General features: G+C 37.3%; 1 protein-coding gene across 1 annotated transcript; it reads left to right on the top strand.

The window, feature by feature from the left end:
• Window positions 1–1,498: 1,498 nt before the first annotated feature.
• RANBP1 (RAN binding protein 1) lies at window positions 1,499–9,096 on the top strand. Its single transcript, XM_009888114.1, has 5 exons — window positions 1,499–1,639; window positions 3,440–3,597; window positions 5,590–5,718; window positions 7,664–7,729; window positions 8,710–9,096. Coding segments are annotated over exons 1-5 (480 nt in total). The 5' UTR covers window positions 1,499–1,637; the 3' UTR covers window positions 8,835–9,096.
• The last annotated feature ends 1,442 nt before the right edge of the window (window positions 9,097–10,538 follow it).

Raw genomic sequence — 10,538 nt, 5'->3', positions numbered from 1 at the left:
CGGCTGCGACCCGGGCGCTCTCGGGCCATTCCGCTCCCCGTTTCCCTCCTTTCTTCTCCTCCTCTCTCCTTCCCGCCCCTCCCCCAGCCCGGCTGACCGAGCCCTTCGTGCCGCGGCCCGGCGGGAGGAGAGCCCCACGTGCTTTATATCGCGGCCTTATATCGTGATAACGGGATCTGCTTTCTCTCACGTGCGGCTATTGTGAACTATGCATTTTTTACGGCTCCTATAATTAATTGGTCAGGCGAAGAACGGATGATGAGTTAAGATACGGGATGTGCTGCTTACTGCTGGAGGAGACAATATGTAAAAGTTTGGCCAATGCTCCTTTTCCTGTTTCTTGAAAACAGATGTGACTTAATGTTCTCGCTTTTTTCTTGCGTGCTGGAGTACTGGGGACATAAAGCTAATGTTAGCTGGTGTGAGGTTGACATAACCAGAATTTATTTTGCACCATTTCTTACCTAATTCCCCTTTGTCTCCCTCCTCCCTTTTTTTTTTCTTTTTTGACTTTTTAGTAAAAATAGACTGCTTTATGCACGTGTGGTGTGTCCCTGCTCTGTAAAGGGTATTCGAAATAGAGCCTCTAGGAGTGGATTCCTACAGTGAAAATAAGATTTAAGGGTCTTCAATGTATAGACTGTTTTTCTTTTTTCTGTTATTCACACGACAAGAAAAAAAAACAAATCAGTTCCCTTGACCCGAGATAGCTGTTTGTGGGCTCATTAAACTTGCAGATGAATCTCCCTTCTTGGCTTCTCTACTGAATGCTTCTTAGCAGTGCATATGTATGAAGTATTAGGGATGTTTATCATTTACTTACTTGTCACATGCTAAAAACAATTCTTAAGCTTCATGAAAACTATGGCAGATTCCTAAATAACTAAATAGGAAGTAGTATTTTTGCCATTTATCTATTAGCTAAAGTTCCCCGAAGAGTCTTAAAACATGAAACTTACGAGTGTTGCAGCTGTGCTTCAAAAATAATCTTGTTTGTGGGTGATTCTTATACATAAGACTAGAATAATGAGATTCTGGATGTAATGTATGCCTTAAGCTGGGGTGGGTGGCTGCTTTGGTCTTGTGTTGTTTTTCTTCTTTTTTTCCCATTAATGTTAGGTCATTAGCTACTAAGAAATAGTAGTGCTTTAGTGGCATAAAACACATTATATAGGAAAAATAGTTGAAGAAATTATTTTTTCATAAGCAAGAGCTATTCCTCCAAGGCCAAGCCTCTGCACAATTAATAAGAGTGGTAGGCTAAAACATCTAGCACTGCAAGAGCACCTTTTTTTCTTTTTTCTTGGTATGTTCACTTTAAAGCCATTTGTTTTCAGCTATAGTAACTGTTCTTGATTGTTACAGGGTATTTCAGTTACTAAGATCTAACTGCTGAATAGTCATAAAAGTTTTCATTGTAAACACAGATAGGAGTACTTCAGATTTTAAGTACATAGAAAGTTTTGTGGGTTGTTTTTCATTTTTTTTTTTTTCCTCTCCAGGAAGCACACGAGGAGCATGATACTTCTACTGAAAATGCAGATGACTCTAACCACGATCCTCAGTTTGAGCCCATAGTTTCCCTTCCTGAGCAAGAAATAAAAACTCTGGAAGAGGATGAGGAAGAACTCTTTAAGATGCAAGTAGAATATTTCTGTATATTATCTAAATGTTTATCAGTCTTAAAACTTGTATGTGTTTATAAAAACCTAGATAACTTGTTAGGAGTCTCTGTGTATGAAGTGGTAATCTAAGTTGGTTGGTATTTACTGTGGTGTCAGAGATAGAGTGGGGGGATGATTGATAATAATGCCCCAAGAAACTCTGAAGTCTGGAACAACAAAAGGGAGCCAGTACTACGAATCTGGTTTTGGTATTGTTTAGCCTAAAAGAAAACATTAACTTGGATAATAATTAGAGGTTTGAAATTGTGTGGTCACAGTATAAAACAAGTATGTTAGGGGAAAAAAATGAGATAGAGTTGTAAAGGGTGATGTATGATATACTGAAACAATAAAAGCAATAGATGCGGTGTAGTATTGGGGCAATTGTGGCAGTACCTTTCTGTTGTCTTAAACCTTAAGATTGGGCTTATTGTCAAATCAGGATAGCTTGCTCAAGATATATGATCTGCCTGAAGAAACGTGTAGGCTAAAGGCTTAAGCAGAGTTTTGAATTTGATCCATGATGTGTTTACTTTAAATAGGTTTAAAAAATACTGCTTTTACTTAATCACAGAAGGCTGTTGTTCATCTAGAAGAGAGATTTGAGTTTTCCTTATACAGACTCTGCTAAAAAAGCGATGGTCAGTTTCTGACAAGTAGCATGGTGAGATCTCTGACCATTAGGTCTCTCGGCACATGTGATGTGCAGAATCGGATGGAAAGAAGAAATTTTTTTATTTAAAAAGGGGGTGTGTGTAACAATAGAGTAAGTTCCAGTGCTCTGTAGGTTTATTTTTACATCTACAAAGGGGTGAAGGAGGAAAGGAATCCTTTTTTTTTTTCGAATGCTGGTTGCTCTGATAGCTAAACTTAAGAGAACCACCTACTGAATGCCAGCTGGACTCGGAAGAAAGGACTTTCTTTGGAACAGAGTAGTTCATCTGCATCAGAGCATCTATTAGAGTAGCTTGCTCCAACATCTGACACCTTCTCTTGAAGGACCTGGCTTATTACAAGTCCCTATCCCTTGCTTTTATAGAAAAGTGTATTTTTGTATATATCCTGTAGTGTGAGCAGGTGTTTCCTTTCCTATAGCAGTGTCTTAAACTCCTCACTAGCAGAGCTCAGACTGTCGATTGGGTCAGGTTTGACTAATGTCCCAAACTACTCCTGTTTCTCTTTTGGCACACTGGCATCTTGGAAGATTAACCTGTGATGTTCTGAAGCAGGTATGTTGCACTGCAGTGCAGCACTAAGCTTCCTTTATTCCTGATTTAAGAATAGCAACTAGGTTTTTAGAGTTAAAAGGAACTCTAGAGGGTGAGGCACTTTGTTAACAGTTGATCAAACATTGGGCTTGGACTTACACAAGAGTCTTGACTTAGCCTCAAGCTGCTCAATTTCTGAAATTAATAAATACTGCTGGTTAGAAGTAACAGTTGTATTCATAACATATATAAGAACGCTAGCTATAGCAAAACCTCTTAATTGGCTTCATGTAAAAGATTGCCTATACCAAATATGTTTATCATCCCCCAGAAGCGTGTCCAGTACCTGTTGAATTTTAGTATAGTGATTACATAATTCCTAGTAGTTTGGTATTAAATTTTCTAAATTTGTATGCTGAAGTAAGTAGAACAGGGAACCTTGCAAAAGGAATTGTCTTCTTTGTGTGTGGCTTTTAAAAAAGCAGTGGTATTGTTCAGTCGAGTATATGCTGTTTCGATAAATGTTTCTACGTGCAGGCTAACTTCTTAAATTCTCTCTTTTTCAAGGCGAGCAAAGCTATTCCGATTTGCATCTGAGAATGACCTTCCAGAATGGAAAGAACGAGGAACTGGTGATGTAAAACTCCTGAAACACAAGGAGAAGGGAACAATTCGCCTCCTCATGAGGAGGGATAAAACCCTAAAAATCTGTGCAAACCATTATAGTATGTTATACTTTTTATTTTTGTTTTTAAAAAATAAGCTTGTAGAATCGTACATTGTAGATTAAGAGCTTTTTAGTAGCAGCTAGAGAATTGCTGTATGTCTTTAAACAGGCATCAGATTTATATTAGACTGTAAATATAGTTGTCTCTTGCTCTGCACAGAGGCTACAAGGTTCAAAAACGATAAGTGCTTATATTTATTAATGGAAAGAAGCTGTAGTTGGTTTTGGTGATTGCCTGCAAGGCTGAGTCTTAAAGTTGTTTTTTATCTTCAGACTTTAATAGTGTTCTAAAGACACTTCAAAATTTAACTGAGATAGACAGATTCCTGGTGTGTGTGTGTGTGGGGGGGGGTTTAGTGTTTAATAGAGTGTAGAACATGTAGGCCTTAATACTGAAATTAGTGTATGCTGGCTTATTTTCGTAAAAGAATGGGAAATAAGCAATCATGTAATCACTTGCTACTTTGAGTTAAATTTTTGAATTGGTAGACACAATTGCTTAACCATCAGAAGACAGATACTGAGGTGTTAAACTAATCTGTGGCCGCCTTTCTCTACTTGTGAAATAAACTGAAATGAATGTGTTATATTCAGCTAACTCATTCAAAGAGAGTGTGTATGGAGAGTTGATGGAGCAAGAGAGGTTTGTTCCTTTGAGCCTCTTCAAATAAAAATAAACATAAAAGAGCAAGACAGACTTGAGAGTCAATACAGCTAGCAACAAGTAGACTAATTGGGTTTTGTTACTTCCTTGCTTTGGTAATACTCAGGTTTTTATATGAAGAGTATATAGTGTTCTGTGGAATTATAGTATATTTAGGTAACTTCAAAGAAATTGTTTGAAGTAGCTTAATATAAATCTGAAATCAAAAGCAATAATGTTTGTTTTCTTTGGGTAGATCTCTTCAGAAAGTCAGACTGTTCAGAGGGCACAGGTGTTCCTGTTTAGTAAATGAAATGGCAAACTTGAAAGCAGTGTAGTCACCAAGCAATAAGAATAAACCTTTCGTTTAGGAAAATAAATGTTGCACCTATGAAAACAGAATCGGTAAATTTATAGTGTTCATGTCAAAAGTTTTGGGTTTTTTTCCCTTGGAAAACCTGCTTTCAGTATAGATTTCTTTATTGAATATAGAATTCTATAGAATTCTTTATTGAGTTTATGCTGACTCACAGGCAGACAAAAGGACATTAAATGAATGAAACAAAATGTAATTTCATCTCTAAATTTAAAAAATGCAACAAAATGAGTAGACTCTTCAGATTTCTCCCAAACTAAACAAAGGACCCAGGGGTCAGGGAGAAAAAAAGCCCTGCTTAAACTTTTTATGCGTACAATACAAAAAGTCTTAGTGTGAGAAGTAACAGTCCAACTTCTCCAATCAGTCAGGTGAAGTAATTATAGTGTCTTGGAGGGAAAGGGCTCCATTTACTGTGAAGGAACAAATGGATTGAAAATAAGCTGTGCACGTCTTGCAGCACTGCAGAATTCTATAATACCTTGTAGTAGAGCTTTAAACTTATGGGAGAGAAATAAACCTGATTTAATGACTAATTGTTGGAATAATGCTTTTTTAAAATATTTTTTTTTGTAGTGTGTAGTATTTTCAGTGTGCAGAAGAAGAATGAATGCTGTTTGTCTGGATGCCTTTCTCCTAAACCATTTTACTATTCTTCAGAGTTGTGCTTAGTGACTGCATCTCTCTTGGTATCACAGTCATCTGTTTTAAACAAGAATTGAATCAAACTCTCTGTTTCTTAACAATAGGGAATCTAGCGTTCTTTTATCCAGTAACTGTCTGGCATCATTTTATTTGAGGATGTAAGGAAAGATATATATGGGCACCATTGTCTTCTGTTTGTCCAAAAGTAATTCTGTGTAAAGTGCTTTATATAACCATTGCAGTCAGCTGTGATAAGATTTATGGGAGGCTGGTGTGGAAAACATTTACTATTGTGCTGTGTACATCTCTTAATGCTTTCTTTTCAGTCACACCCTTAATGGAGCTGAAGCCTAATGCTGGGAGCGACAGGGCATGGGTCTGGAACACACATGCTGACTTTGCAGATGAAAGCCCCAAGCCTGAACTTCTGGCAATCCGATTTTTAAATGCAGAGAGTGAGTGGACTGGCACTGAACTTACATCGAGTGTATACTCTTTGTTATACGTGTCTAAATGCTACTGTAAACCACTGTTGTAGATGTGCTGTATCTTACCACTGCATAGTAGTGTTAGCTAATTACTGCTTTAACTGAGAGAAGTCAGTTAATCACTTAACTATATGTGTTGACAAACTGTGTAATAATTAGGTCTCTGGTAATATTTATAGAGCTTTCTGCTCTAGGCGCTTTTTTTAACTTAAGCCATTTCATACAAACATAATGCCAATTAGAATAAAACTAAAAGCAATAATACTATGGGGTAGAGATTAATATATGCAGCTTGCTTTCATTTATCTTGGGTGCTCAATTGTAGTTAAGATTACATTTTTGCATTAGAAGCAAGGAAGTACTGACCTGAGATTTCTGGGCCATCTGCATTAGCAGAACATCTGATTTTTTTTAATTTTTTTTTTTAATGAAGTATCTAGTATCTTTTGTTTTGATTAAAAGGAATGCTCAGTGAAAAGTGCTAGTCAAGCCTAACTGGCGTACTAGTTGGTGGGTTTTTCTGGAGTGACCACAACAGAAAGTAGGTCTGTAATTGCATATGGATCAGCTGGTAGGGCTGAATGACAGCATAGCTTTCCCAGCTCCTTAGGATTGAATCAAAGAAGGGGTATTTTTTCTTGAAAAAGGCAGCAAAATTAAAGAGGAAAAATGGTGTTGCATTTCCTGCCTTACCATTTGCTACACAAGTTCAGCGTGTTAGCCACCTCTTCTCCCTGTGTGGTAGACGGCTATATAAAATGGCTGTATGTTTGAAAACTAGATGGATTTGCCTACATCTGGGAAGACCTTAGTATGTCTTGCTTGCTTCCTTGTCCTCAAGTCTCCAACATCACATAGTTTAGCCAAATAATTTTTTCTGATCCACCTGCTTAGTGCTTGCTTCTTAAGTACAAAATTAAAGGGGTTTGGTAACTATTTGCTCATCTTTGAAAAGTCTTTTTCTGGTAGAGGTTGTTCAGCTTACTGAGAGTTTTGTCTTTGCCTGTTTACCCTTTGTGGTACTAAGTAGATGACAGTTGAACTGACATAAGTGTGCCCTTCAAGTATCTTTCCTCTTTTTGAGATGCATGAAAAGGAATCTATACAAATACTTCCTGGACTAGTTTCATAGTGGCTTCTGAATTCCTGTGGGGCAACAGTGACCTCATGTGGTCAGTCAGACCAAGATGGCATCCCAGGTTACCTTCTTTATAGGTCTGGTCTTAGAAAATACCTTGCCTGATCCACTTTTGTGTCTCATTGCTCATATTACTTGTGTAGAAACGTTATTGTAGCTTGATCAATCGCTTGGAATGGCTGTTAAATCAGGTGGTGGCTTAGGCCAAAACATAACGAAGGTTATGCTTCCTTAGCTATTGTAGTCAGGAGCAGTTCAGTCCGGGTCTTTGGGTATTGACTCTGAATGCTGTACTAATGAAATGGGCTTTATCTTCTGTTCTTGATGCTAAGAACCCTAAGTTATGGTAAGGATGTGGAAGTCTTTTAGGGTGTAATGTAGCTGACGAGGATAGTAGTTCAAAGGTAATCTTCAGTCTTTCCCACACGGACAGTCACATTAGCAGTATCTGAAAACATATTCTTATTCCTGTAGGCTTGGGACAGCTGGGAGTTGTAATAACTACAAACCAGCTCCTTCTGGAATTACGTTTTAAACATTTTTCAAAATAAGCTGCTTTAATAGACCTGCTAAAGAGAGTAAACTGCTTCTGCACAAAGATGTGATTCAAGAACTTTGCATAGCATGTTGAATGATTTTAAACTAGATTACTTTATAAGTGCCTACAAGTTTTGGTTACACAAAACTTCTTGGGTATCTTTCCTCAAGACTGGAAGTATTTGATGTTGGAAGGAGGTAAACTAATGAAAAAACCTTCTATCTTTACTGAAACAGATGCACAGAAATTCAAGGCAAAATTTGAAGAATGCAGGAATGAAGTAGACAAGAGAGCAAAGAAAGGTAAGGTTAAAAGTCTTTAAGTGTAGTACCATGCTACTTTTTCTAGCTGTTTGAGTGGTTATAGCCCCCCGGAGTATCGTTGTGTTTTAGCAGACTCACTCTGTGCTGAACTGCAGTCTTCAGTTCAGGTACTTTTTCAGTCTGCGACAGTAATAGTTCACAGGAGTGACAATTGCCTTCTTTCTTGTAGAAGGCTGTTACAATTGCTGTTGGGACATTGTTTTTTGGAAAGTCTACTAAAGAAGCATTTCTGGTTTATAGTATACAAATGAACTGTGAACACTGCAACCACAGTGATATTTCTTCCTTCCAGTTCCTTTTCCTAAATTCCACAAATATATAATCATGCAAGTAGAATACTTAATTTTTATAGTTGTTAATGTATGTGAAGTTATAGCATTTTTTTCACAGGTCTCTATTTAATAGATTAATGCACCACCTCGTAGAATTGCCTGTGTGACAAGGTATCTCACCATGTAAAATAAACAATTCCATCTTTCTAAAGCACAGATTACTAGTGGTCTGCAGTCAGTGCTCTTCAAGATATTTAGATTGGAATCTTTCGGTCTTAAGAACTTCCCCTTCAGACTGGGGAAGTGGACTTGATTTTTGGTTAAAATAGACAAGAAGCTAGGGACTTGAGATGTTTATTTGACTGGACACTGTATGGAGTCTGTTACTAGTAGCAGTAAAGCTGATCAAATGTTCAGTGTTTCTCAGTCACCATGATTAGGCCGTTGTTTAGTGATTAAAATATGCAAGTGGTATTTCTTGAATTCTGACATCTCAGGTAATTACAAAAGGAAAAGAAATGGAGTGAATCATTCCAGTGCTTAGTGGAGAATTTCTTTACTTTTGTATTATTCTAAATACCATCTGCCTCTCCCTACACCCTTCACCCTCCACTTCTCTACTCTCCCCTGTAACAGGGAAATCCATTACTGCCTGTATGTAACTTTTTTTCCTAATCAATCTCTTAGCAGGCACAGACAAAAATGATAGTGCTGATAAAGTTGCTGAAAAACTAGAAGAGCTTTCTGTAAAGGAAGAGAGCAAAGAATCTGAGAAGAAAGAGACCAAGGAAAAAACTGAAGAAAAGCAATAAATCATCCTGGGCCTTGCAGTTTTTCCTTTACTTTTTTCTTTCTTTCTTTTTCCTTTTTTTTTTTTTTTAATTTTTACAAGGGACTTTATAAGGAACTATATTCAACGTTCCGGTTGTTTTTTCTAAGCTCTTTTGCCCTTTTGAAGATGTCTTCAGAAAATCCATTCCCCAGTCATGAAAATGTACTGTGCTAACTTTCTTTTTCCATAGTGGAAACACTTATTTATAGTCATCCAAAAGAGTGAATAAAACAAACTTGAAAACAGCATCAGAGGACAGAACTGAGTTTTCTATGTACTTAAAGGCTTATGAATACACTTGTTTCATTGGGTGTTGAGATACATATCATCATACCTGTGTATTAACTAGGTTAACAGACTTTATAAACAGGGAAGATTAAGATTACATGTGTGTTTCTTATATGGCTTCTAAAACTAACATAACAGACCGCTCACACTTTTTCTGCTGTGTGTTCCTGAGCAGGGAACGTGCCTGTGATTCTTGAAATGCACCAGACTTCTGGAATCAGGTGATAGAGCATCCCTGGCACACTGCTGATGTCCCATCAGAGAGTGAAAATAAAGGTGGGGGGAGAAAATGTATTACATGAGCCTTGAGAAGTATTTTCCTCTTAGAAAACAAAATCTCTTTCCCCCCCGCCCCCCCAAATTATTTAATATTACAGATGCTTGACTCTAGCACAAAGTTGTTGCTGTGGTCCCAGATCTTCCACAATGTGCGACTTGTTGACTGAAGGCAGTAGCAGCCTCTTATACTCCAAGGTTTATACAAAGGAATATTAACTGTTTGAGTACCTTACTATGAGATTCCCTGTGTCAGCATATCATAAAAGTTGCACTCTAAAATTTATACCCTTTTTTCAGGGCTTTGGAGCTTGCATTGTTTTTACAAATTGGAGGGGTTCTGAACTTTTAAGATACATGGTGGGAGGCTGTCCCTCTTGGAGAGAGGCGATTTGACATTCACTTTTGAACAATTAATTACATTGTACATGCTTGAGGAGCACTCTCCTTGCCAGAATGGGCAAATTCTGGTCAAATCTCTTCCCTGCAAATATTTTCTGTTTATCCAGTCTCACATTAGTGCTAGGGAGTAGGAAAATTAACTATCGTAAGCAATAAAATCAACACAATTTGTAAGTCTGATAGATTAATTGAATTTTGTTGTTAACCACTAATACAAAGATAGTGTTAGGGTAGGGATGGAATTCTGAAATACTATTTCCAAAACAATTATGAAAACTGAACAAAGCTTGCTAAACTTTAAGACTGTATGATGTTAACGTTGGATAGCAAGACCCTGCTATCTTCATAAAGAGGCTTTTCAAGTAGGTCAGGCTTTGCAGTCTACCTGAGGAAAATATATTTTTTAAAAAAAATCTTGTCTTTCTACTTGGCACTGCCTTTGATGCTACAATGAACTAGTCTTAAATCTGAAACTGTAATTAAGGTACTCGCTTCATTCAAACAAAGTAAGTCCTTTGGTGTTCTGCATGTTCCCCTTCAAGTACAGCAGATATCAAAAGTGTGTTAATTAACAAAGATGGTTGAAAGGCAAAATAAAATGCTCTTTAGTGTTTCTGATTTGGAAATAACAAGACAAAGCTATTCTGAACGACTTAACATTTGAATGTAAAAGCCAAATCTTGATCCGTGAGTCACTGTAAATTCTCTGATCTGATAA

The sequence above is a fragment of the Charadrius vociferus genome, unplaced genomic scaffold (genome assembly GCF_000708025.1).
Source record: "Charadrius vociferus isolate BGI_N301 unplaced genomic scaffold, ASM70802v2 scaffold326, whole genome shotgun sequence".
Lineage (NCBI taxonomy): Eukaryota > Metazoa > Chordata > Aves > Charadriiformes > Charadriidae > Charadrius > Charadrius vociferus.
This window is presented reverse-complemented; position numbering and strand designations above follow the sequence as displayed.

Bases quoted from the DNA above. Each gene is read 5' to 3' on its own strand.
- RANBP1 (XM_009888114.1), top strand. The intron at 3,598-5,589 runs GTATGTTATACT...CTTTCTTTTCAG, and splicing joins AATCTGTGCAAACCATTATA to TCACACCCTTAATGGAGCTG. The intron at 7,730-8,709 runs GTAAGGTTAAAA...TCAATCTCTTAG, and splicing joins AGACAAGAGAGCAAAGAAAG to CAGGCACAGACAAAAATGAT.